General features: G+C 48.6%; 1 protein-coding gene, 1 long non-coding RNA gene and 1 pseudogene across 2 annotated transcripts; 1 reads left to right on the top strand and 2 right to left on the bottom strand.

Moving 5' to 3' along the window:
- Positions 1–4,345: 4,345 nt before the first annotated feature.
- LOC116573585 lies at positions 4,346–11,138 on the bottom strand. Its single transcript, XR_004278886.1, has 4 exons — positions 10,379–11,138; positions 9,056–9,191; positions 8,305–8,478; positions 4,346–7,487 (listed from the first exon to the last, which is right to left on the bottom strand). It is a non-coding gene; the product is annotated as an uncharacterized LOC116573585 (long non-coding RNA).
- On the top strand, positions 7,594–7,690 carry LOC116573786 (annotated as a pseudogene).
- A 2,074-nt stretch (positions 11,139–13,212) lies between the features above and the next one.
- LOC116572840 lies at positions 13,213–26,287 on the bottom strand. The gene is made up of 4 exons (XM_032312207.1): positions 26,213–26,287; positions 23,301–23,495; positions 13,425–13,676; positions 13,213–13,317 (listed from the first exon to the last, which is right to left on the bottom strand). The coding sequence occupies exons 1-4, from the start codon at positions 26,285–26,287 to the stop codon at positions 13,213–13,215; spliced, it is 627 nt and encodes a 208-aa protein (XP_032168098.1).
- Between the last annotated feature and the right edge of the window lie 1,622 nt (positions 26,288–27,909).

The raw sequence follows: 27,909 nt of genomic DNA, 5'->3' as shown, positions 1-27,909 counted from the left end.
AAACCAGCGCCCATCACACCGTGTGCCCTCCTTAATGCCCATCACCCAGGAATCCCAAGCCCCTACACACTTTTCCTCCAGCAACCCTCAGTTTCCTAGAGTTAAGGGTCTCTTGTGGTTTTTCTCCCTCTCTGATGGTCTGTCCATTTTTACTCACACTCAGCCTCATTCCAAAGAGGGTTTGAACCCCCAGATTCTCTGTACTTGCTGCCCTTCTGTACTCTCCTTCAAATAGAGCCTCCTGCTCCAGCTGGATGGGTGGCACAGAAATGCCATGGCAATGACTTCTCAGGGTTCATGTTCAGACTTTTACAGAAACTCAGACAAGGAACCTTCTGACCCTCTGTCGGTGTTCCCCTTGGATGCTGCCGTTCAGTGTTCCAAAGGTCCTATGGATACCTAGAAACTCGACCTTCCCTTTCTCAGGCCAAACACCAAGCAAAAAAGCAAAGAATCTTCCCACCTTCTCTGGTGATGCAGCAAACATCCCCTGGAGAATCGGTGGTGGGGGGGGGGGTTGCGTGCTCTGCTCCTCTGCCCGTCTCTGCTGTCATCATTATGAACATGGACAGATGTCACCATGGAAGCATCCCTTCGTGCCCTCCCTGCTCTGACTTGAGCTACAGGGGTGGTGAAAGCAGCATGGAGTGGTAGAAAAGTCTCCTTCTAACCCCATGGCTCATTCCCAAGCCTGCTGGTTGATGAAACCCATTGCAATGACTTCGATGAAGTACAGGAAAAATGGGTCACTCCCCAAATGACCACATCTGCCAAAAATAGGCATGTTACATCATTGCCACACAGGACCTGACTCTTAACTCAACCAGGTGTGCAATTTTGGGTTTTTTTCTAGTAATCTTCCAGCTGAAAAAAGAAGCTGCCCCTTCAGGAGCCCTCATTAGCTCAGAATAACGGTCACATGTGTTCAGCCTTCCCAGCCACTGGGAACTATTCTTGGCCTTTTACCACATTAAGCCCATAATTCTCCCAGCAGCTTGGCCCGGGTCGGGGGCAGGTGGTGTCATCATCACTATCTTCCAGATCAGACACCAAGGCATCTCTTGCATCACTTGTGTGACATCTCCAACTAGAAAGGGGTAGGGACTGGATTCAAGCTGCTTCCCCCCCGCCCCCTCCTGCCGGGTCGCAGGCAATGAAACAGCTTTTCCAAGACATACGTGGTTTTCAGCCTGTTACTCTCACGCCCAAGTCAGAACCTCGTATCCAGCTGTCATCACAGACAGGAAAGGCGTAAATGTTGGGGGTGACCTTAGCAGGCTCTTCTCGGATTCTGGTTTCACTCTGAAGCGTGCAAAAACCATGCATGACAAAAAATATATATTTTTTAAGAAAGGAGGCTGGATGTAGGTAGGCAAGCTTGGAGACAAGATTAAAAGGCTTCGGTTCGAGGGTCTGAATTAGCAGCTGCCTGGGACAGGTCAACGCCCGGCTCTGGTGGCCCTGTCATTTGCAGGGTGACAGGCCTCCCTCCTTTGGACCCTCATGTGAATTTGAGCCAGAGCCACCGGATGACCTTCCAGGAAATGGTGCTGTCTTGTGGGCTTTCCCAGGGCCTCTGCCGCCTGGGTTCCTAAAACCTAGCTCCTAGAGGGACCTTCTTCCCGCCCCACCCCCACAGCCATTTTTATACTGTCCATCCGGTGAGGAGCTCTGGGCTGAAGATGAAGTTGGCTTTATCTTTAACTGCCTCCAGAACAGGTTCCAAGAAATCATATTTTTGAGGTAGAAACCCATGACCCCCGTGGTGGCACAGCAGTCCGTGTCCTGCTAGTTAGGAAAGAACGAGAGGGAGAGAACATACAAGCTCCCACCTCGCCCTCTGCCCCGACCCAGGGAAACAGGAGGCTGGAGACCCCCGGAGTTCTGTCTCTCCCTGCTCACTGCCCCCACCACTAGGAGGAGATGGGCCACACATGTGCCCCAGGGCACGCACAGGACATACACAAGGACATGGGGGGGGGGACATCAGCTTAGAGCCCTGGTGAGAAGCCAATCTCCTGGGGCTTCCCGTTCCCAAGGGACCAGAGCGATAATGTGGCTCTGCCCTATAGAAATAAAATAGGAGGGGCGGTCTGGGTGGCTCAGTGGGTTAAGCCTCTGCCTTTGGCTCGGGTCATGATCTCAGGGTCCTGGGATGGAGCCCCTATCGGGCTCTCTGCTCAGCAGGGAGCCTGCTTTCCTCCCTCTCTCTCTGCCTGCCTCTCTGCCTACTTGTGATCTCTGTCAAATAAATAAATAAAATCTTAAAAAAAAAAAGAAAGAGAAAATAGGAGCCCCCTGTGTCACTTTAAATTGCCCAGTATCCCTATACAACAAAAATAAGTAAAAAGAAACAGGTGAAACTAATTAAACAGATTACTTAAGCTCATCAGTCCAAAATATTATCACCTCAGCATGTAGTAAGAATTATTGAGATATTTCACATTCTTTTCTTACATACTAATTTTTTGTGTATTTTGCACTCATAGTACATCTGAATTTGGACTAAGCCACATTTCAAATGCTCAAGGTGAGTGGCCAGGGGCCGCCCCCTAGGACAGCAGGGGTCCAGCTCATTGCTCTGTCTGGATGACCTTCTGCAGCAGTTCCCCAAGGAACTAACCAGCTCCCTGCCACCCCAGTGTGGTCACTGGCAACACCAGCATTCCCCGAGACTTCTTAGAAATCCAGAATCTCAGGCTTCCCCCACGATGTATTAAATCAGAATCGAACTTGAACACTCTCCCTAGCTGAAACTCTGAGAACCTCTTGCCTTCTCTAAAGGACTTCCACTAGCAGGGGACTCCCTTGCCCATTTCCAAGGAAGCTCAGACCACCTTTAACTGGTTCCAGTTATTAGAAAAGCACTCATCCTTCCTTCCATTACTGAGCATTCTCGATGACCCAGGCACTGTGCTAAGTGCGTCACGCCAATGATCTCATTTAAGCCCAGCACCGCCCTATGATATGGGGGCTAATTTTGGCTCCTTTTTTATAGCTGAATAAATGGAGGTCCCACAAACCTAGATGACTCACCCCAGATCGTGTGACTAGCCAGCCGCCTGTCTCAAGGCTTGTTTTCTTAGCCACTTACTACATACACCAGGGGAGGCCTGAACCTTCTGCCTGCTGGTTTCTCCTACATACTACCCAGAGCCAATTTAGAGCCTAGGAAACTTTCCCATCTTCATAGTAAAGGAAAGTGTTTTGCAGACTCAGTAGAGATGGTCTTCAGTACCACAACTTAATATTTTTGTGGGTTTCTTTTATTACTGATTTCATTTCTTTTCATTTAATATTTCATTTATTGCTTGAACAAAAGCTGCCTGCTCAGCATTTCCTTCCCTCACCAAGGTTCAAGACAAGTTTAGAAATTGGCAACTAAGCAAATAGGCAGAAATTAATAAAAGTCAGATGATGTCATTAGATAGCTCAAAGGTTCCTGGTTTCCAATTAAATAAGGTAGGTGGTTAGAGCAATTATGTAAGGTACACATATTACGTGAGGGACCCCAATTATGTGAGGTTCACGTGTAGGTACTATGCTGAGGACGATACTGAACTTGCACAAAATGTCACGAGACACAAGCAGGAAGGCTTGATCAGATGGGGAAAGGAGAATGCAGGCGGTCAGAGAACACAGCGACTATGGGGCACACACAACTTCACTTGGGAGGGTTCCAGGGGATCCCAGAGAAAGAGACGGTCCTCCTGAGCAGTGGGTAGTAACCAGAGGACCTTCATCATAATCTGTGTGATAGTGTCAAACATACCAAGAAGCCACAAACGGAAAAAACATACAGTAGCTTCAAACACGAATCCCGATTTAGAGTCCTAACAGCAGACCATCTGAATTATAGCCCATGATTTATGATCTAGAACCTTCTGAATGGGTATTTCTACATGGCTTCAGGCCCTGGTTGATTGGAAGATGGTTGATGATTGCCCAGCACAATCCAGAGACTACTAGAGTCAGTGGTGAAACACACCTCACACACCACCACAAGCCCCCTCGGAAGCAGTCCACACTCCAAGGTCACTGTCGTTCTTTTTGTTCATCAAACACCCCACACCAATGTGAGGTGTCTTCCTGCAGTACATGGGTCAGGGTCTTCAGAATAAATAAGATTCCCAGCAGCAAGCAACTGTATTTGGTTGACGTGCAACAGATTCTCTGGGACAGAACCAACCTTTGTCACCACGGTAACCTCAGAGCCCAGGACAATGCTTAGCTCCCCAGGGCAGTCAGTATAAAACTATCAACTGACTGTCCTTGGAGACCTCATTCCTGTGTTCTAAAACTCTTCATTGCTACAAGTAGTAATCACAGCCATTAATATTTATTGGAGGTTTATTTTGTCCCAAACACCATGCTTAACACTCTACTGATATTAGCCAAACATCAAACACCCCTCCAGCATGAGGAGATCACGACCATTATTTGTATTTTCCATACAAGGAAACAAAGGCACCAGAAGGTTCAGGAACATGCCCAATACCCTCTGCCAGTAGGTGGCAGGACTGGGATTTGAACTCAGATCCACCAGCTTCCTTGTCTGGAAACATCTCGCTATATGTTTCATTTTCCTGCTGGGCATACAGAAACACACAGTAACTCCAAATGCTCCTTCTTGGGCGGGAGGGAAAGGACGGGCATTCCACAGCAGGGACAGCTCCCTTTGAAATGCCCTCGGCAGCTTCTTTCAAGGGCTTACATATTCGCTCATTCTGAAGGCTGAAAATCATTCTGGGGCTAGGACCCTGGGCCAGGCACCAGAGATAGAAGGATGAATAGTTTCTGCTTCCCACTCTCCATGGGTCACAGGCTGGTCTCAGGGGGCAGAGGAAGAGTCCAGAATGTTGACAAAGTGGAGCACTGAGATAAACTTCTACTGGACATGGCCAAGGCATCAGAAAGCTAGGCGCTGAGCAGGATGTAGAGACACTGTATACCCTGCCCTCCAGGGGATCCCCACCTTTCTGCCCCCAAACAGACCAGGAACTGAGCAGTCCACACTTGCGCCTAACTGCAGGGTCAAGATCAAATGTGTTAGAGGCGTGCGGAGCGGGTGAGATGATTGTGAGTTGAGGTCATTGCCATTCTCAGGGAGATGAAAGAAAAACCAGCCCTGACAGATGCCTCGAGTGTCCCTGTCATTTCTAAGTATTTCCCTGGAGATGGTTATTTGGAAGAAATGGGATGGTAATTCTCGCTGTGGCCACATCTGTACAGCAGTCCTAGGCTGAGTACACCCCAGGACTGCCTCTGAGCTTCCATGGCTCCACTTTGGTTAGAAAACCTCAGAAGAAGGTCATCTCAGGGAAGGGTGCACAGGGTTGGATGTGGTTAGTAACTACAGATTGCAGAGGTGCAGGAAGGTCAGGTAAGTTTCTTGAACTGGGCTTTGACCTTGAATAACACATATGAACTTCTTTAACACTCCAAAGGGTAACTTGTAGCACAAATAGGCTAGAGATCGTTCTCCGGAAGGGCCACAGGGGCAGGCCCACTGCACAGAGCCCTGACCGCGGCTCAGGGGAGCCCTTGCATCCTTCACTGGACTAATTTTCCAAAGTGCTTTGTAATTAATGCCTCCCAGAAGAGAGCCCCTCCTTGTCACCGAGAAGAGAAAAATAAAAGCATTCCTGCAACAGGTTTGTACCTTGGGCAGAGCGGACTGATTTGTAGTCAGCTCAAATAGCAGGCCATGATGTGCGTGATAATAGAAGCCAGTAGGTTACAGGACAGCCCATCACAGGCCCCTCAAGCATGTCCATCACCTATGAAGTGCGGAAGTACAGCTGACACAGAGTCTGCAGAAGATGTTAGTGCTCTGAATAGAACAATTTGGTATTTTCCCCCTTGTGGAATTTTTGCAAGAAGATAGCTGATTTACTCTCCATAGCACCTGCAAGTACAATCTGTTTCTACACCGTGCATTATTTACTCACTCACCAAACATCTATTGAGCCCTTCCTAAATGCAAAACACTTGGGTAGATGCTGGAGAAAAAGACAAAGTCCTTGCCCTCACGGAGCTTACATTCTTGTGAGGGAGACAGACACAAATAAAATAATAAGATAGAGCTGTTAAATATCTCAAGACTTATGATTGACTTTGTGCAAAAATAGAAACAAGAAGTGACTAATATTAAGGAAATGTGTATTTTGGGTTCAAGATCAAGAAAGACCTTTCTGCAAAGGGAACCTTTGTACCACATTCAGAAAGGAGTCAGCCTTATAAAGGACAGAGACGCTCTTTCAGGTATTAACAATAGCTTGTGCAAATGTCCTGGGGCAGGATAGAACACAGCTGAACTGGAAAAGCTGAGGGAGAAGCATGGGGTGCACTATAATGAGTGGGAGAGAAGAGTATGGAGGAGTGTGCAGGAGCCAAGCCAGACGCTCCATGCTCTGAAGGTGGCCTCTCTTCTCTACTCTTCTGCCTAGTTTCACTTAGCAACTCAACACAACAGACCAGTGCCTGACTCCTCCCACTCTCCCCCATTCAGCACCCCAGGACTACTATCTTATGGCTTAAATAGAAAAACCAACACACTCTGGCCACTCTCTGCTTTGTTCCGGCAGCTTCCGCAGTGATGGAGAAGCAGGCTCCATGAAAAGAGTGTGGGTGATGTCTTCCCAGCGCGCACATTCTTCCCACCCCATCGAACCAGCCTGGGGTGGCTGCACTCGGTATGCTGCCACGGTCGTTGATAATAATTGTTGCATTAATTGGTGCTGTCCGGACCAGACAGAACGTAAAAGATCCCACTGTGTCCAATAATTAATGTTTTTCCCTCACTGCAACGCCATTAATAAGGGGCTCTTCCAAGAAACGAGTAATTGGCTGGTTGGGCGTCATTAGGGTATTTATAGATAAGCTTTGGTCTGAAGACATAGAGGAAAGCTGATTATGTTTATTTAGACTCTATTATCTATCGCTAATGTGTTATCCTGCGTTCCGATCATCTCCATTCTCTGGGTCCTAATGATACAGGGCACACTCACAATGTGATTTCAGTGACCTGCAACATGGCTTTATCTCCGCTGCAAGGGACGGAGGGGGACAGAGGGGGCGGCTGTTCACAGGTTCCGCTTGCTCCCACTCATCCGCCGTGAACCTTCTCTTGCCGCTGAGAAATTTAGAGCAAGGCTCTTGGAAGTACTAGAAAGACAGTTTCTCCTAATTAAACCTCAGAGGAGTGGAAGTTTCTTGGGTCTGTGATTATCTGAAGGGTTTTTGAAAATGTAAATCTGGTTGGGGAAGCATGGCTTTGAAAAATAGAGGGAGGGAGCCTGGTTTTGAGATGCTCTCTCCGCGGTGACAGGCAATGAAGTCTCACGGCTGGTAAAACCCGGCCAAAACAGACATCTTAGCAGATAAGCACAGGTGCCTCCAAGCGCTCTCCGGCCCCCAGGAATGTGGACAAGGTGGCCTCTGGGGCTGCCTTTTCTCCCAGAAGACTTCGATCCATTTGTCCTTTGCTAGAATTTTTAGAAAAGATTTCTTAGGTTGTTTTTAGAAAGTAGGTATGTGCCTGTGAATATACTTGATGTCATTGGACTGTACAGTTAAAAAATGATTAAAACAGTGCAGCACAAGCACTAACATTGGAATGATACAGAGAAGAGTAGCATGGTCTCTGTGTAAGAATAACACGCAAATTCATGAAGCTTTCCACATTTTTGAGTTTCTTTATGTTTACAGGGAAAGAATTGAATTTATTCTCTTCAAACTAGCTTTTTTCACAAATAATCAAGTTAAACTTCCAAAAATGGTTAAAATAGTAAATTTTATCATATATATATATAAAATCATAACAAAAAAATTACTAGAAGAATGAATAGGATAATATCATTTATAAGCAGAAATTGAAAGCATAAGGAAGAACTAGGCTTTTAACTTTGTAGCTATAATGTATCTAACATTAATTTTGGAAACCAAATACTTCAAAATGTTCTATTCTGCACGTGAAACTACCCTCACATTAATATTCAAAAATCCTTACATTAACAAAAAAACCTCAATACAATTGTTTTGTCCATTGGTTGAGCTGGAATTTATGGGTTGGAAGATTGAACTCAAACTATTCATTTTTACCACTTCCTGTTAAACTTGTTCTGCAGACAACTCTCTCTCTACTTCTGGCTGTAATCTCACATGAGTTCTATAGCTTTCCATGCCTCTTATAAAATAAAGAACACAGTCCTATCTAATAACAACAACAAAAAAAGTATACCTCAATGTGTATGTGCTTCTTCATGATATACACATATGATAAGCTCTATACCTCATACTCACATGTCTCAAGTCATGGTGAGAGACTAGAGACCTGAGTTCAAGTTCAGGTTTGCCTGTGTCACAGGGCATGTAAGGGGTAAAAGTATGCATGATGTCATGTAGCTCAGTTTCTGCACCTGTGAGATGGGGGTGCTTCAAGTGCACACGGGGTCTTTGAAAGACGAAGGAGGGCGTCTATCGAGACAGGGGCAGAGAAGGGGCCCTGTGAATATCCATCTCTCCCCATCTGACCTTGTAGACACGAAAGCATCTGACCTGTACAGTCCTCCCCATCCCGTCAATGCTGTCTTCTCTGTGAAGAATGCACTTAGGAACACGGACCTGCCTCTGGTCTTGAAATAAGCTCCCAGAGAGTTGACCTGTGCATGAATGTGTGATGTAACTTTGCAAATTAAGTGTGTAATGCTTTTAGAAAAACGATGCCCTTTCCTCCCTTGCTCCCCACCGCCTCCCACTGGGACCAGGTAATTTGCGGGCACATCTGTTGCAGGTGTTGGGGAATACTCTTGGAGATATTCTTAGATCCTGGCCTGGGGTCTAAAGGTTGAGAAGCCAGCTCCTGGCATGGGAGTAACAAGAGTGAGGGGGAAGGCCTGGGAGCAGGACCCGGTCTGGCCAGGTGGCCAAGGTTAGTGGGTGGATCGGACAGCAGGGAAACCAGAAAGGACCCAGACGGGCTCTCAGGGGCAGGAAAGGGAGGCAGGGACCAAACCCAAACACATATACACCATGCTTACCAGATACCACTTACCACCTGGCCCAGACAAGCCACTGAACCCCTCTTGGCCAGAGCGATCTCACTTGTAAGGAGAGGCGCAGACCTGCTAAGCTCTCAGGCTGAGGTTGCTCTGGCTGGTAGCTCTTTAATTTACAGATTGTACCACGAGCTAGGGGGAGTAAGTACGGGATCAAAGAGGAAAAGAGGAGGTATAATCAGTACCCTTGCCTCCAAGAACCCACCACTCTTCTTACAATCTTGCCAGGGCTCCTCAATTTTCTTAGCATAAAATCCAAACTCGGATTCAAGACCCACACAGAACAGTGGGGTCCAGCCCTGGTGCTCTCTCATCAGACAATATCTGATAATGCTTCTCTGCTACCCTGAGACAAAATTCAGAGGTAGTATGGTTTTTCTCTACACTAAAACATTGCTTGGTGTTTTAATCGACATAATGCCTTAACTGTAATATAAAGGTGGAAAGAGAAGGAGTAATTTGTAATAAAATAATACACATTTCAATATGCAAATTCTCCGGCATGACTTCACTCATCAACACAAGGATGTGCCTTTGTGTGGAAAGTCAGAGTGAATGCCATAGCTACAAACACACGTGACAACAGGTGTATTGTTCGGAAGACTCAAATACCAAAAGGGACGTTGCCATGAGTGACGTGATTTTCCCCACATGGCGAACACCACTTGATGATGTTCCAAACAAAGCACAGTGCAATCTTTCCTTAATTTATATGGTAGATCCATTCCTAGATAATTCAATATATACATGATCCTGTGCCAAAGTTATGTTCAGTTTATATGAACAGGAGAGTTAGGTCCAGGTTAAGATCATGAGAAATTGGCTTTCCAGTTTCATGAACATCCATTAGGACACCCCAAAGTCACGCAGGACCCAGGACAGTCCATTGGTGGGTCAGACTGTTGAACCACTTGAAGTCTTCCATCCTTGGTGCCTGCTCACTCAGTTTAGGCACGCCCCCCACAAATATCCCAAACAAGCTCAAGAAGGCAATATGGCACCCTTGGGAATCACTGATCTAGCCCTGCCTACACCTCCAATGCTGGTTTTGTCCTACTCTCTCCTTGTCCACTGCATTCCCGGCCACACAAGCTTCCGTCCATTCCTACAACACATCAAAGACCTTTAGCACATGTTCTTCCCTCCCCCGGGAATGTTCTATCCTAGCAACTCACAGAGCAGCCTCCTCAGCCTTCGTGTCTCAGCTCACGTAACATTTCCACGAGAGCAGCTTTCCCAGCTGCCGTATCTGCAGTAACACATGCAACCCCAGGCCTGCCGGGCTCAGCCATAGTACCCTGTCCTTGCCTCTCACATACCATGCTGGAATGATCTTTTTCTAGGTTGTCTTTCTCATTAGCACTGGGAGCAGCAAATCTTTCTGTAAAGGTCCGGAGAGCAAATATCTTGGGCTTGGCAGGCCATGTGGTCTCTGTCACTGAACTCCATTCCGTCCCTGAAACTCAAAAAGCAGCCAAACACATGTGAACATGTGTCCACATGTGGACAAATGGAGATGGCTGTGTACCAATAAAACTTTATTTACAAAAACAGATGGCAGTTGGGCTCAGTCCAGCTGAGGGGCTGGGGTTTGCCAGCCCCAACACTAGACTATAAGCTCCTTATCTGTTCACTTTCCTCTTGAATTCCTTGGGTCCAGCACAGAGTGGGGCCAATGATAAGAGCTGAGTGAGTACATGTTGAAGAAATGTGTTTGTTGTCTGGCTAGAATGAGGAACCACAAGAAAACACAAAAAGACCTTCCAATTGTTAGCACCTAGGAAGGCATTCACACTTTGGTCACACATACCAGCGCTGTAAGAGTCTTGATAAGAAAGGGCAGGAGAATACAGGGAGGGCTTCCTGGAGGAAGTGACCTTGAACAGCAGCTGAAGCAAGGATGGCATTTGAACCATGGTAGTAGTCATGGCACTCACTTATTCAATCATTAATTCATTTCCTCATTTGAGAGACTTGTGATGAATGTCATATCAGGTCAAATAACACAAAGAAGACTTTGATCCTCTTGCCAGAGTTATCTAGAGATTCTAGGAACTCTGTGGTCCACTCACACTTCGAGGTACCTGATGTGTAGGAGACACCAAAGTCACATCCGAGCATGGCTCAGTAATGCCATAACTGGATTGGCCTCCCACCAACCAGCCACAGCGTCCAACCCACTGTGCTTGTGAAATCAGGTGCACCTGTCCTCAGCATCCCCCCAGACCCTCACCCTCCAACCCCACCCAATTGCAGGGCCTCAGCTTGAGGCCCTCCCTCACCCTGACCGCAGCCTGCTCGTGGGCCCTTCATCACCCAGAGGCATAATCAGATGCTCTTCCCAGGAAGGGGTGCCCTAATGATAGGTCTGCAGACAGATGCCTGGGGTGACTTTGAGCAGCAGTACTCCCGGGCCATCAGAACACCATGACACACCCTCTAGGCAGTTCCAAGTAATTGGGGAGGGATATTTCAGCAAGAGGATGGGTACCCTGAGACCATGAGTGACAGGTTTTTGGTCTTTTAAGGAGTTATTCAAAATTATTTTCCAAAAAAAAAGGATCAAGATTATGCTCACTCTTCCCTCTTGGTTTTCTTCCCTCCAAAGCCCAAGGCCTTGAACCTCCTAAAAACCTCATCACTGCTTTTCCTCCCCTCTTTGCCTTGGCTTCTCAGAAACTCAGAGCCAAGGGTATAGCACACAACCTTCCAGACCCTACCAGGGATGTGCTGCGTAGTATGTCTTCAGGTGGACGGATTTTGCTGCCATATTTCTCTCTCCCTGGGACTTCTCATCGGCTCTTGAAATTGTGAGAGACGTACCTCTGTAGGGCAACTCAAGTCCTCTCAGAGGTGAGCCAAGTGTCTTTCTTTTGCATTAAAAAAAAATTGCAGAATGTTCTCCCTATCTCCCCACCCCCTCCAACCCTGAACCCATTTTATTAATATTGAGCTTTATAATTTTTGAAGTGTAGTTTAATTTAAACCCAGGTTATTGTGACATTTCATAAGTAACACAGTCATTTTCTACCTGCTAATGAAGGGTAAAAATAAACCTAGTTCTCAACACAGTATTGATATCATGTCATAAAAACAAATAAGAGAAAACACTCTATATAGGAGCTTGAGGCCATGATCATCTTCTTGTCTTCATTTCCTCAGATCTGTGCCCTTGTGGTGACCCTAACTTCAAGGTAAAGGCCATAGCCCGGAAGCTACTAAAGGTCACAAGTGAAAAAAATCCCCAAACGGCTGCACTTTGAGAAGGGACCAAGGGCCAGTCTTTGGGACCAGAGAGCCCCTCATGCATTCCTTTGTTGGCTCATTCAATAAATCAAGTACCTTTCCGGTCAGACACACTGCTAAGCGGAGGGAACCGACGGACAAGAGAAAGAAGGTTGAGCCGCAGTGGGTCAAAGCCTCTGCCTTTGGCTCAGGTCGTGATCCCAGGATCCTGGGATCGAGCCCCACATGGGGCTCTCTGCTCAGCAGGGAGCCTTCTTCCCTTCCTCTCTGCCTACCTGTGATCTCTGTCAAATAAATAAATAAAATCTTAAAAAAAAAAAAAGAAAAGGTTGAGCCAAGAATCCCCTTCTTCTAAAACAAAGCAGTGGCCTTGGGCAAGGGGACACTGCTGGGATTTGGGACTCCCATGAAACCATCGGCCAGTCCCTTCAGTTATAAGGGTCCTGTCCCTTCCAGACTTTGCTGAAGTCCCCAAGCCCCCAGCCCAGACCACACTGGAGGCTCTAGGCCCTTTACTATGCCATCTAAAGGACTGTGTTTGGAATCCCCAATGATCTTTCATTAGCCAATGAGCTAAAGCTCTCTCTGCTTCTGTCTCAAGATAACGCCATCCAGGCCCTGCCTCGGAAGAGAGACGAACCCACTTGACAAACACCAAGGGCTGCTCGCCCCATCCACGAGTGGGAGACGCTTTCAAACCCTTCAGAAAATAGTCGCCCATGCCAGCAAGCCGGGGGCACCCCTCTGGGGTCCGCTGGCGACATCTGAACACCAGGATCCCACAGTGACAAGCATGCAAGGCACAAAACTCTACCTCGTCACCTTTTTAATGAGTACAATCCTCTGGCTGCTGCCGGGCCCTCGGAGACCTGCTATTAATGAGCGCTTAGAATAGCCTGCGCCTGTCTTATCCCTGTACGGTGGCCTGGAGAGACACTTCAATTTCCATTTTACATCTGCGGCCATGTTCAAGTGGCTCCTTCAGGGCAGGAAAACACTTGGCAAATTCTGCCTTTAAAGAGACACGTTCAAAGAGAGCATTCGCTCCCCACAGCCACATTCTATACGTGAACGCTTTTCAATTTGCAAAGCATATATTTAGATTATGTATATGGAAACCTGGTAGGCAGCAGGTCTCAGCGCACACACGCCCCCCCGCCCCCCGCCCCTCCGGTCTAGTGCTGGGATTCGGGGGCTCCACTCACGGATCATGAAGAGGGGGACAAGGGCAGCCTCTGTTTTGTGTCTCTTCTGGAAACTTGGTCCTAGCCAGCCCACGCTCTGGCTCCTAATGTCGCCAGCACACTCTGTCCACAGGGTTGTGCGCCAGTGGGGATCCGGGAAGGGGGTCGGCCCCAGGGCGTGAGCCACCTGCAGTCCAGAAAGGAGATGTGACTGCCTGGAGCCCACAGTGGGGCTGGAAGGATGGGGCTGGGCTCCTGCAGGGGTCTTTCCAAGGCTATGGCCGGGTCTTGAGTAAAGGAGAGAAAAGGAGGAAATGAAGACCAGAAGGAACTCCGGACCACGGCATGCACCTGGAGGTCTCAGCGATGCCCCCTCGTCGCAGGAGCCACTGCCTGCAAGGGGGGTGAAGGTGAAACTGGGAATGCATCCAGCGTTGGGGGCTGGGGTGATGCAAAGCACCACCTTGGGCTCTTGCATTCACCAGCTGTCTTAGTTCTGCCCCTGTCACAGAAATACCACAGCTTGGTGGGGGAGGGCTTACACAGCAGACATCTGGGTAGTCTGGGGGGCTCAGTGGGCTAAGCGTCTGACTTCAGCTCAAGTCATGATCTCAGGGTCCTGGGATCAAGCCCCCCCAACCCGCATCGGGCTGTCTGCTCAGTGGGCAGCCTGCTTCTCCCTCTCCCTCTGCCTGCTGCTCCCCCTGCTTGTTTTCTCTCTCTCTCTCTCTCTCATGAATAAATAAAGTCTAAAAAAAAAAAATAGCAGACATCTCTTTCTATCAGTTCTGGGGCCTGAAATCTGAGGTCAGGGTGCCGGTATGGTAAAGGACTGTGGAGAGCTGCCTTCTAGCTGTATCCCCATATGGCAGGGACAGAGCTCTGCGCCCTTTACCTACTTCCAAGGGCACCCACACCATCATGGGAGCTGCACCCTCATGGCCTTATCCAAACCTAACTATCCGTGAAATGCGCACCTCCAAACACCACCACGTTGGGGATTAGGGCTGCAACATACAAACTGGGGCAGGAGGAGGGGGAACAAATGTTCAGTCCATAGCACCACTGTGTGATCTTGGGCAAATGGCTTACCCTCTCTGAGCCTTCACTTTTCATCTGTAAGATGGGGCCACCAGGCCCCTGGCTGTGGGTCTGGGGATGCTGTGACCTGTACATGGCCAGTGTCTGGCACACAGGCAGAGAGGACACAGTGGTATCTGTGTTTACTTCTATAGCCCCGTGATCATCAGAATCCTCCAGAGGGAGAAACCCGTTCTCCAAGCAACCTAAGAAGACCCACCAGATAAATGTGTCATGAAGAGAAGAGATCCTGAGAAATAAAACTAATCCATACTTTGAAGGGACAGTGTGGGATGAAAGCCGATGACAGTGTGAGTTACTGCCGATTTCATCATTGTTGCCATCTTCAGAACAAAAAGCCCCAGAAAACACAGTGGTTCCAATCCTAAGCCTGCGGCATCCCCAGGCATTTCCAATGATCTCCAAGTGTGTTCTAGAATGCTCACCAAAGATAACTCAAGTTTTCACTCATTCAAGATGCCACCTTTCTCCGTCATCAGCACATTGGCAAGTGGGAGCGGAGCACAACATCATGGTGCAGCAGCGTCCACCTGCCCCTTCCCTAGTACCCATGCTCCCTCATTCACGAGCACCTAGAGTCTGGAGGTGGTGATGTGCCCAGTTACAGAATGTGCTTCCCAGCCTCTCTTACAGCTGGATGTGGTCACATGACCAAGTTCAGGCAACAGAAGCAAGAGAAACACATAAAAGGAATTCTGAAAGATTCTCTGAAAGGGAGAAAAGACACTTTGAGAAAGACCCTTTCCTTTCCCTCTCCTTGCTTCCTGCTGCCTGGAATGTGGGTGTGATGGCTGGAGCGGCAGCAGGCATTTTGAAATACTGAGGACAGAAACCAAATGCGGGCAGTGACAGAGCATGGGGAGAGACAGAGCCTGAGCCCCAGAGGATCACGAAGCTACCACACCAGCCTACCCAGGACTTCTCACACATCAGAGGGGAAACTATGCATTTCAGTCATTGTTATAGGAGTTCTCTGTTAAGTACAGCTGAACCTAATCCTAATATATATACTTAGTTACTAGAGGCTGGTAAGTGTGTGAAAGAGGAGCTCTGGGTCCCTGGTTACCAATACGCCCTGGCAGTAGACACAGGTGGGATATGGGGAGGAAGGGGACAGAACATCATGAGCAGGATGAGGGTCCAACAGCACCTCCTGGCTAGTGCCTACCACATTCGGCTAGTGCTGGACCCCAGGTGAGGGATCCATTTCTCCCTGTGACCCCTTCTGTAGCCCTCTAGCATGAGCCAGAGTCTAATAGTGGGCAGGGTATTGCTAGAACAAATAGCTCTGGTTTTCTCTGGTGCTGCCAGAGCAAACAGCTCAAGTCAAAATGAACTCTGGTTCAAGCCCTAGCTCTGACTCACCAGCGATGTCACTCTGGTGAAGTCACTTCACCCCCAGGCCTCAGTTTCCTCCTCTGAAAAATGGGAGTCACAGTAACACCCACCTTAAAGGGTTATGAAGAAAATGTAAACCCAGTGCCTGGAATTCAGGCTTCAGAAATGATAGCTGTTACTATTAGAGATGAGTTATGAATTGACATTATTTTCAGAGAGAGGTTTTGGGGGAAAGGCACATCCTCTCTCTGGAAAGGCAGGAGGGAGCAAGGCTCTGGCCCAGTGGCAGTGGTCCATTCTTCCCAGGTAGGGGGAAATCAGCTCGTATGCCACCAAGTTTACTCCCAACTGTCTGCGAACCAGAAAGAAGACAGAACCGGGAAGGAGGAGACCCAGCTTCCATCCCTGGTGTCACCACTAACTAGCCGGGTGACTTCAGGCGAGTCCCTGTCTCTTTCTGAGCCTCAGTTTCAACCCCCATGAAAGGAAGATGCCAGCTTCCAAGTCTGAGACGGCCCCCCCCTCCAGCATCAAAGGGTAGCAATCCCACAGTGCAGAGAGACTGGAGAACCAGGACCGGAACAGTCAATCCACTGATTTGCCCCCAGAGTCCTCACTCCTACCATCCATTTTTGGATATTCTTTCCAACTGTATTCCGATCCTTTTGAAGGCCTGATTCATGCAGAAGCATTCTTGCTGCAGACACTAAGGCTAGATCTAAGGACAGGGGTAAGAAGAGATCCGAGACAGTAGTTTGTCTACCTTTATGCACACCTCATTAAAAAAAAAAATCAAGTGCACAAACCCAATAAATCGGAAGGTTCTCAGTTTGTAGAGAGAATCATCTAGAAATGCAAACAGTTTTGCTTATCTGAGTCTTGCTCATAGGAGTCTGCACAGATGCTGGGAAGGAAATCATACTGAATGTTAGCTACCAAGTTTGAGGTCTTAACCACATGGTTCACATAACTATCACTAATGCAGTCCTTTCCAGAAGAATCCCCTCAGGGAAGCACTCCTGTCCTCATTTTGCCAGCAAGGTAGAGGGACAGTGAAGTTGTATGTTTGTTGCTCAAATTAAGGTCATACTAACAATCAGTGGTTGAGCTGGGATACTAATCTTGAGCTCATCTAGGCTGTTACCATCACACCATCACATCCTAAAGAGAAACAGCACAGATGGGATGATGCCCAGCAACAGAACAGGATTCTGTCCTAAAGTCAGCTGGCAGTGGCTGTCTGTGTGACCTTGGGGCCATCCCAGAAGCTCTCTTTGCTGGTGTTTTCTCATATAAAGGTAGGCACTGGAGAGATCAGAGGGAGCCCCACTCCGTAGGATCTCCTAGTCACCGGGATGCCCTGCCATGCTCCATAGTCAATGAACACCAGGAGTGCCAAGCGGCAGGCATGCAGCCCTGGAACAATGCCCTGCTTGGGAACGTCCAGATGGGAGGTACAGATGGCCGGCGACCTTGACTTCACATGTCTTCCCTTCCCTGCCCACCCCTGACAACACCAGAACCCTGTGGGTCCCTCCTGGGTTTCCAAACCCAAGCAGATGTGCTTACAAACCTAAACGCGTAACTCATAATATTTGGGAAAACTGGAGATCGCTCCAAATGTCCACCCAACTCCCATGCTAGAGACTCCATTTACCCAGCAATGTCATTGGGAGGTGGGAAACCCTGGCTTGCATTCAGGTTTACCTACGGTGCCAAAGGATGCAACTAAAGGGTGCGATTGCCCCGTGGCATCCCCTGAGACTCTTGCAATATAGAGACGGTGTCGCCGTAAAGAATTTAACAGACTGGCAACTGACACCCGAACTCTTTTGGATTCACCCATGAATCGGATACCCACATGTTGCCAAAAGCATTTATTGTCTCATAATTTGATTTACTTTTTTCCAGGCTGCTCCCAGTGCCTGCAAGTAGGGGCAAAATGGCTGATGTCTCCAGATGCCACGGAGGCTAATAAAGCTTGCTGTGCTCCCAGCATGCTCTCTGCTGTCAGAAACCGGCAATTAACTTAATAGGGTTCTTGAAATGGAGTCGATCCGGGAAACGTGGCATGTGTTGACACTCTCCCGCTGATCCAAGCAGCCTCCCACCATTGACTTGCAGGGTCTGTTTGCTATTTGAATTATTTAGGAGCTTGTTATGTGAATTAAAAAGCAGCACTTTGCAGCATTAAGTCTAATATTTTATGATCTTCAATTGATTAGGTGGGCTTTCAGGATTACATGGAAAGGTTAAGATAAAACACGCCTCAGACAGGCAGCTCTCACCAGCCTGCTTTGCTCTTCAAAAACCTCAGTGAAAACCCAAAAGGAGCCTGCCTCCCTTTTCCCTTCCAAATGAGTCCTCTGGAACCTGTGTTTGGACCATCAAAGAGCTTTTCCACCCTGAGGACACCAGGTGCCCTGGGTTCTCAGCACCAAAGGAGGCTGGTCCCCCATTTCTCTACCTTTCATCTGTCTTTCTTGGCACAAAGATGCCGCTGACGATGTGGTGCCCAGAGGGCTGCATCCCAAGCCTGGGCCTGCAAAAGGAAAGTCCTGCTGTGGGTTCCCAGCCACTCAATTGGACCTGGATAGGGCACCACTGCCCATGGCACACCTGCCCTTGGACAAGGGTGTGTCTAACACACCTTCCTCCAACTGTGAGTGCCAATTCCTGCTTTCTTTGCCTTGCCAGCTGTCACCACCCTCTCCCCTGGCCCATGACCATAGTTTTCCACTGGGCTTCCCCCGTCACCCCCATTCCAATCCACCCTACGTTCCGCAGCCAGACCTAGTTCCAGCCACAACACTCCCCCTTTCAGAAACATTCAGTGCCTCCCCGTTGCCATTTGTTAAGTATATACGCATCGACCTCAGCCCAGACTCTCTTTCTAGCCTCATCTTCTATTGCCCCCCATATCAGCCAGCCAGACTGAGCTACTTATTATTCTTTAAAACACTTTTTTGCTTCCCAACTCTCAAGCTTCGCGCATGCCATTCACTGGGTGTGTTACACCTCCCTTCTTCACCTACTGAAACTCTCCTAGTCCTTGTGATGAGAAGAGTAAATAAGTAGATGATCTAGAGCTTCATTCCAAGCACTTTAAATGTTATTTAATGCTTGTAATCCTGTAAGGTGGGGACCTTTGTTATTTCCGTTTTATAGACAGCGGAACGGAGGTTCAGGGAAGCTAGCTAATTCGCCCAAAGTCATTCAGCGAGCTGGGATTTAAATCCAGGTAGACAAAGCTCATCTCAACCCCACTTCCTTGGTAAAGCCATCCCTGCTGTTATGTGGGTGCAATTTTCCTCCAAGGTTTGCAGCATCCACTTTCCCCCGCGCTGACTTCTTCAGGCAGCAGGTGCAGGTACACAGCTCTCTTCTCCACCGGCATGTCAATTCCTTGGCAAAGTCGGGGCCTCTTTTGTATCACTGCAGGGCTTAGGACCCAAATTTGCACACAGTAGGTGCAGACTCAAGCAGGCTGTCAATCTGATCTCAGGGTGGCTCCCCACCCCAAGTCCCAGCCCCTGGAAGAGTATTTACTGGTCCCTCTTGCACATTCTAAGAGGGGGAAGGAGGCATTGCCAGGTGCCAAGGGAGTGACAGTGCCAAAGCTCCGAAGAGTGACTTGAATTTGAATGCAGGCACCCCCTCTTTTAGACACACGACCTTGGGGAAAAGAGCAAATTAGCCTCACTGAGCTGGGTGTTCTCACCTCTAAATGGAAATAATGGTAGTCCCCACTCCATCAGGAAATTCTCAAAGTCAAATGCAATAATGCATCAAAAGCACTTCGGTAGCACATAGTAGGGGCTTAGAAAAAGTCTGCTGTCATTGCCATTGGATCGACCCCCGTAGAGTCTCTGAAGCACCCCCAGCAGCTCTGGGCCCTGGGCTAGGCATCTCCACACCTCCAGATCCTTACCTGGAACACGGGCTTTCAAGCTCGCCTGATAGGATTATGGGGAAGGATTTAGTGAAATAATAGGTGGATCTGGAACAGAACAAACACTCAGTACATGACTATTATTATCTTATATTTAATTACTAGAACCTTCAGCCAAGCTGAGAGTATTTACTTTTCTACAATGCCATAAAGATGGTCCTTGACCCCCGGAATCAACAACCTTGTGTGAACCACATGATGTCTGTCTCAGCCCAGCTCTGCAGCAGGCTGTGAGGAGCAACGGGATCGAAGCCATCCAGTCCCGGCCTCCAGGGAGCACTCACCGGAACAGGGGCAGCAGGACCAGGAGAGCTGATCTTCTCCAGGGCAGGAGCCCTGGAGGGCCCTGAGCAGAATCCCAGGGACTCAGCCAGGAGCAGCTGCTGCCTGGTCCTGTGACCTGTACCCATCAGATCTGTTGATTGTACCACGAGGATGAGAGCAAGCACTTTGGCAGCTGCAGCATGGCGGAGAGCATCTGTATGGTTAGTGATGTTTTCATAGGCGACCTTTTCCCGGAGAGACTAAGCTGTCACTAAAGTCCCTTAAGCCTTCAGGACCTCTCTGCTGCAGGGAGGCCCTGAAGCCGGAAAGGCATTCCCAAGGCTGTTTCACCACCACATTCTGCGGTTCTTATTCGTTAAGGCAGTCCAGGTCCTCACCTAGGGCCAGGAAGTCTCTCAAATCTGTGCAAAATCTTACATGAATGTATGCAGGTGTTTATACTAGGTAGAGGTTCTAGAAGATTCTGTATATGTCAGGAGAGACTAATTGCTCACTGCAATAAAAACCCCTAAGTCTCTATGGCTCAATGCAACATGTTACAGTCCAAGCAGGCTGATAAGGCATAGGGGCAAAGAGCAGGGCTCTGCTGGCCCGGGTGCCACCATCTCCAACATGTGGCCTCCACGGTCACCATGTATAGTGACATCACTTTGGCAGATGGAGGAGAAAATGAGCATGAACTATCTTACAAGAAACTTTAGGGGCCAGGCTTGGAAACAGCATATGTTACCCCCACTCACATTCCACTGGCCAGAATTCAGTCACGTGGGGCCCCTGACTGCTTTGAAGGCTGGGAAATGTAGTCTTCCTAGGTACCGAGGTGGGAAGGAAAACCGGTTTGGAGAAGGTATCTCAGAGCCTTTCGAAAAGGACTTGTATTGGGGGGCGGGTGGGGAGGCAGAGTATAAAGAAGACGAATAAATACTATTTGCTCTATGTACATTATTCATTTACTCCTCACTACTAGTAGTAGTTTTTTAAATTTTATATCCATTTTATAGATAAGGAAAATGAAGTTCAGAAGAGTAAGACACTTATAAAGGATCACACGGTAGTGAATGGTGAAACCCAGAATACACCACATGCTCCTTTCTTATCAACATACAGTGTAAAAGACACTCCATTCTATGACTCTGTGCGTTACATGTTCTGAGTGGGAAAGCAGACGTAGATGGAGAAGATCATTTTGAGCTTGTATTTTAGAGTCAGCTAACATTTATGGACTGCTGATTCTGTGCCAGACATCCTTTAAAATGCTTTTCCATGTACTGCAAAGTTAACTTCTCCCACTGACCTTGTCAGCTTCATCTAGGTATTAGCTCAGCTTTCTGGATGGAGAAAAATGGAGGCACAGAGAAGTGACACAATTTTCCCAACTCCCTACAGCTGGTAAGTGGGGGAGCAGGGACCCCATCCCTCACTGTTACGCCAGTCCTATAGGTCTGCACCCCCCCCCCGCCACAAACCCATGTGTGCACCCACTCGGCGTGCAGTCGCTCTAGGCCACCCCATAAGATCAAAGCAAATGGAGAATGTGTATCCTTCATCCTCGAGCCCCGTCTTTCCCCTCTCCCACCACAGCCATAGCCTGACAGTAGGAATCCTCCCACGGACATGTGGACATACCAGCAGAGTCACCAGGCACCTGTTGTCTGGGAACACCATGACAGAGCCTATCAGCCCATGTAGAGGGGATTCTGTAACCCCATGGGTGGCCGCTGTCCCCTTTCCAACCCCTTTCAATCTGCCTGATGGTTTCATGAAGGTAGAGTGTTTACTCTCTCCAACGATTGCCTCATTTAGGCCAAAATAAATTTAGTTAATGGGGCCAGAAGCCCGTCTAGGGTGAACATGGAGGGGAACCAAGGCAACAACATATCTCCTCATACCACCCTGGCCCCCTGAGGGATTGTTTCACCCAGGGTGAGGGCCTAGGGTTGGGATAACATGTCCTCACTTGGCGCCTTGTACAAGGTCAAGATGTCGACCTCAGGCTCTTGCACCAAAGCAACAGGCTGGTGGGCGGGTGTGTGGAGGAGATACAGAATCAGCCCTAAGGCACTCAACAGAGGCACTGTGTTAACAGAACCCCAAGACCGAGAAGGGGTGAAGGCTTTAAAGCACCACGGCTGAGGTGGGGGACCTTCAGACAAAGTAGAGCTAAAGCCAAACATTCAGAACCAGAAGGGATGAGGGCAGCCCCCCCACCAAGCCAGCCCCGCACCAAGACCTGTGGAACTGTAGCCCTGGCAGGACCAGAGTCAGCTGGACTTGTTCAACCAGCTCCTCCATTTATTAACCCGTTGTTTTGGCTTCGTATCTTAGCCTGTCAAATGGGTATAATGTCTGTCTCTCCTCATGGGGCTGTTGGAAGGCCTGGAGGCTTGAGCACAGGAAGCATCAAGCACAGAGTCTGGCATGAGGCCAAATTCAAGGGTTGGCCCAGAGGCCTTTGAATACAGTCCTCTTAGAAACAAACAAACAAAAAGTAACAGACTTCATTGTCTACTCATCTGTATCACCAAGCATCTCATTGCAGTCATTTGTTTTGCAATTAAAATAATCACCCCTTCATTTTCCCTGGGCTGCATGGCAAGATCAATGAGGTAGGACTGTCCTTTTGTCCCCTGCCCCACTGTGCCCAGCATGGGCCAGCGTTCATAGAACCCAAGACTTCCGAGGTCAGCAGCTTGCACCTTACTGCAGCCGTCCCCGGATGTGATCTTCATTAATCCTCACAGGGGCCCTGGGAGGGTTTCAGTTAGAGAGTAGCAGCTCCAGGGCTTCACGGCAGGTCCTCCGGCTCCAAACATGGTGTTTATGACACCTGCAAAGGGGCTCAGCGCCCTCCTGGCTGCCTGAGGATGGCCAGCCAGGCGCCAGGGTAAGAGCATGGGCTCTGGAGCGAGGCTCTGTGCATACCCAATCCCGCCCTGCCATTAACTATCCCTGAGACCTCTGGCAAGCTGCTGGACCTCTCCGTGCCTTATCTATAAAATGGAGCTGATGTCACTTCCTCCTCTTAGAGTGCTGCGATATGTATAAAACAACGAAAACAGGGCCTGGGGTAGACAGTAAGAACCATGAGGCATCACGACTGATACCCTACGTGGAGAACCACACCTGCCCACCTACCTTCTCTGTTTCCTTCTGAGGCTCCGTGCCCCTGGAGGGCCACGGCTGTGTCTCATCCACCCTGGAGACAGAGACAGAGGGTGAGTGCAGCCTGGTGGTAAGGAGCGCACGCTCTGGTTCCAAGTCCTGACCCTGTTGCTCCTCGCTGTGTAACCTTGGTGAACTCCATGTGTGCGTGCTCCGGGCCGCTTCCTTCTGCAAAGGAGGGGATAATAATAGAATCTGGTTCATAGAGCTATAACACCGTAAGTGATGGAACACATACGAAGCACCTAGAACAGTTCCAGGCCCAAGAAAAGGGCTAAACAAGTACAAGCTATTATTGTATCCATGTCCTCGGCGTCTGTCACTGTTCTCAGTCCAAAGGTGCTAAGCAACTGGTTTTGGATGCATGAAGGAGTTGAGTGTTTGTGCTTCTTGGTCTCTGGATCGCCAGAGGTCCTCAAATTCTTTCCCAAAGACATGACCCTGGGATGGGGTTTGGCCACCAAGTATGGTGACCGTGTCCGAGATACTCATTGTTTATAATGACCTCACCAAGTAAATAAATAGTGTGAGATGGAAGCCAGACCAGACTTTCCAGAAATACTCTGTCTCTGGCTCCAGCTTGGGCACGGAGACACAGTGACCCTAGCTAGTTGACTCATCTCTGCAGTATGAGCTGAGCTGCTAAGGCCGCCCCACCCAGCCTCTCTTGGCCCTCACTGGCTCCTTCCCGAAGTCTGGCAAGCCCGGCAGGAGCCAGTCTACTGGAAGCAGCTGGCTCCAGGGTGGAGGAAAAGCAGGTGTGAATCTGTGATTAATGCCGAAGAAGACCCATCAAAGGAGCAGAAAAGATCTGGCTGGAGAGACTGAGAACAGAAGGCCAGTGCTGAGTGAGGTGGTCACTGTGGGGGTTTGGGGGGGCGGGTGACAGCGAAGGGCAGGTAGCCTGAGATGGTGGGCACTGCTGCTCTGTCGGGTGGAGGTCTGCAGAGTTCCTGGGCAATTATGGAAGAAATCAGGACTGGGAAGAAAATCCAGAAGGCCCCTCCATCAGAACTCCCAAGATCAGGTCGCCAGGGGGAGAGCTCAGAATAGATCCGTTCCACCCTCCTGGTCAAAACTAGTGAGTGTCGAAAGACGGTGACCCCCGAGAAAAGTCTCTAAATGACACCCTTTTGAAAACCTCAATCTCTTTCAAAAAATTATCTTTTTTAATTAAAAAAATAGAATTTCCATGCTGACAATTTCACTTGTTAAACAACAGAATGAGGCACTTAGGCGTGACGGGGTTCAACCGCTTTGATGTACAGGTCAGAAGACGTGACTCCATCCATCCATCTACCGCTTTTACTGAGAACCTACTCCAGAGCAGGCCCCGATCAGGGTGCTGGGACCTGCAGAGAGCAAGACCAATGAAGCCCCACCCCCCACCCCAACCCCCCCACCCCCAGTTCACAGAACTTTGATTTGGGGGAAGAGATAGACAATAAACACAAAGTAAATAGAGAAAAACATTCCGATCAGGATAAACGTTAGGAAGAAAACAAAGAAATTTGTAGTAGGGATGGGTGGTATGGCAGAGCTAGGGGGTCATGAAGATCTTTCCGAGATGACAGCTAAGCTGAAGCCTAAAACAGAAACCAGGCCAAGAACAAGAGAAGAGCTCTCCCTGGAAAGGGCCAAAGGCCCTGGGGCAGGGACGCATTTAGGGAGATCCAAGAAAAGGGAGCAGGTGTAGGTGGCTGAGGTGGGGTGAGACTTGTTAACGGGTGTAGGCACCCCACTTTGTGCCCAACGCCCCCACCCACCCAACCCACCCCCCACCCCCGGACTGGTCAGTTCATTAAGTGCCCATGAGGACCCTTGAAGGTAGGGGTTCCTGCATCAACTCCATTTCCGTTGTGGAGCCTGAGGCCAGAGAGGTGAAGTAACCTGCCCCGAGTGACCCACTGAGGACAGGCAGGCAGGACTCCACCTGACGAACCCAGAGTTCACTGGAGCAGACCCCAGGCAGGAGCGAGAGGACACAGCCCCTTCCGGCCTCAGCAAGAAGTTCGCACTTTGTTCAAGTACAAGGGAAGTGACCAGTTCACACAGTATGTCAGCGGTCAGTTCAATGACTCCTGGCGCCTAGCGCCGGGTGCCCAGCAGCATCCCAAAGCCCTCTCCTGCGCCCTAGACTGGCTGCGGTGGGTCTCTCCAAGCGATCCCCACCAACGCCCCTCCCACCACCACCCCACACACACCCCCGGGCTCCCCCAGGGTCTCCCTTCCAACACTGGCGCCGCGGGTCTGGGGGCGAGAACTGGCGCTCTGCTCTCGGGGCCCCTCGGACGGTAGGCGCGCCCGAAGCCCTCCAGCGCCGCGCCCAGACAGGGGCTCGCCCATCGGCCTCCTGGCACCTTCGCTCGACCACGCCGCCTCCTCCCGGAGCCCTCCGGGAGCCTCTCCCGGAGGCAGGCACCGCCAGGCCACCGGGAACCCTTTCTGCCCTCAACACGGCCGAGCACGTCCCGCTCCGTAGGCCTGCTCCGGGGGCCGACGGAGCCCAGGGTGGCCACGCGGGGAGCGCTCCGGCCCGTAGCGCGCAGCCGCGACCTCCTGCGGGCACCTCGGGGGCCTGGGGCGGCCCGGGGCTCCGTGACCCCCGCGCCGCCGCCGCCGCCGCCGCCGCCGCCGAGCCACCGAACGTTCCTTGCCCGAACCTCCGCAGCCGCGACCGGAGGATTGCCAGCCTCGTGGTGGCGCGGCCTGATTGGCAGGTCCCCCCTTGGCAGGGGTGGGGACCGGGGAGGGCTGTTGTGCACAATTGCTGTTTTTACTCCTGCCATCATTAATTCAACTGCTGACAGAGAAAGGAGGGTCCGCCGCGGCTTTGTGTCACGCACTCACTGTAATTTACTTGAAAAGAATTAAATCACAATTACCTGCCATTCTTTTTGCATAAAACAAGCTGTAAGGAGCTCGCCATCGCTGAGCGCTTGGAAGGACAACAGCCCCATTGTTGCCATATTAGAACAATATTTCTCAATTCGAAACTTAAAACATTCGAATTAGCAGCTTTGTTTGACTACGGTGGCCCGCGGATAGGCAAGGCTGACGCCCCACCTCGGACTCCAGACGTTCCAGTTAACAAGCATAATTTTCATTCATTTGAGTCTAGACCGATCTTTTAAAATCGGTGCATTTACTGAGCAAACGTACCTCCCAAACGTTGGAAAGGAAAATGTAACCTTTAATCTGTTACGTAGCCCAGTTGATAAATTATCTAAATGCCATGAAAATTCCTCCTGCCGGAGCTAAAATCAGTGCAAACTGTAATTAATTCACTTGAGATTTGTTTAAATGTCCAAAGAAATCACACTGCTTCTCAAATAAAGTTACTTCTGTTCTCATTTCTCCCCTTTCAGATATGGTCATCAGGTAAACATGACTGATTAGCTTTTAAACCAACATTTTTCAAGTGTATTTAAAATACTCAATTCTGCAAAATTACATCACCGTGAACCTGTGTGTTCAGCAAATTTGAAGGCAGGCTGGGTTTTAACAACTTCTGTAAAAGTAAACTGCTGCTTTGAGTGAACCGTAGTTTCCATTAACATTAATAGTTTTTCAGTAACAAAATGTAACTGTTCAATCAAGCTTGAATATTAAAAGGAACCAGTTACTAATTGTAAGAACTCTGGAACCATCAGGAAAAACAGCAAATACAAAAATACAATTGGTAACAGGGAGAGTTGTGGGCAGAGAGAGTAACGTATTACAGCAACTTTCTGCATATGAAAATAAAGAGAAGTGACAGAAAACACGGTTGAAATTAGAAAAGATGGAAGACCAGAAAGAATTTTTAAAATCTGAATGGTAAAAAAACAAACTGAAATGCAGATTTAGTGTAGAGAATAATTAAAATGTGAAATAAGAAAACTTACAACCTAGAAAAGTAAGTCAGTAAAGGAGTAAAAATGCATTTGCTTTTGCTAACACTGAATTTTTCTAATTTTAAAAAGTACAATTTTGTGATTAAAATGTTATTAGTATTTTAAGAGTTTTTTTTTTAGAGTGAAAGTTGCAAGTTGATTTTTTTTTAAGTGGGTGGCTCTCTCCTTTAAAGAAAACATAGTTTATTGTCTCTTTCCTTTTATTGTTTTAATGAATGTGAAAATCACAATGTTTACTTTGATTTTTAATGGCTTAAAAATTTTTTTAAGTAAGTTTTCCTTTTGTGTGTGTGAGTGTGTGTCATAGAAAGAGAGGGAGAGAAGAACCGTTTGGCTTCAGCAGAAAACAAATTACAAGTGGATCAAACCAAGGACTCAACTCTATTTTCATGACTGGGTTTTTGAAGAATAATCCATAGAGATGGGGGAGGAAGGGATTCATCAGGCAAATGAAACAAAGTCCCTGATCTATATTCTTATTCTGATATCACCTCCTGGAATATCGGCAACATTTTAAGTTCCAGCCTAAGCCATGAATTCCTTCAGAACAAATCAAATGTCTTTAAAGAATATTTCTGTTTGAAAAGGAATTAAGCTCTCCTGAAAGAATTTTAAAGGTTGTGATATTCACAGTCTGATAAAGCAGCACCTTTAATGAAATTCTAATTAGCAATTTCATGCACTTT

The sequence above is a fragment of the Mustela erminea genome, chromosome 14, assembly GCF_009829155.1.
Source record: "Mustela erminea isolate mMusErm1 chromosome 14, mMusErm1.Pri, whole genome shotgun sequence".
Taxonomy (NCBI): Eukaryota; Metazoa; Chordata; class Mammalia; order Carnivora; family Mustelidae; genus Mustela; species Mustela erminea.
Note: the sequence above shows the minus strand (reverse complement) of the source record. Positions and strands in the feature narration are given on the sequence as shown.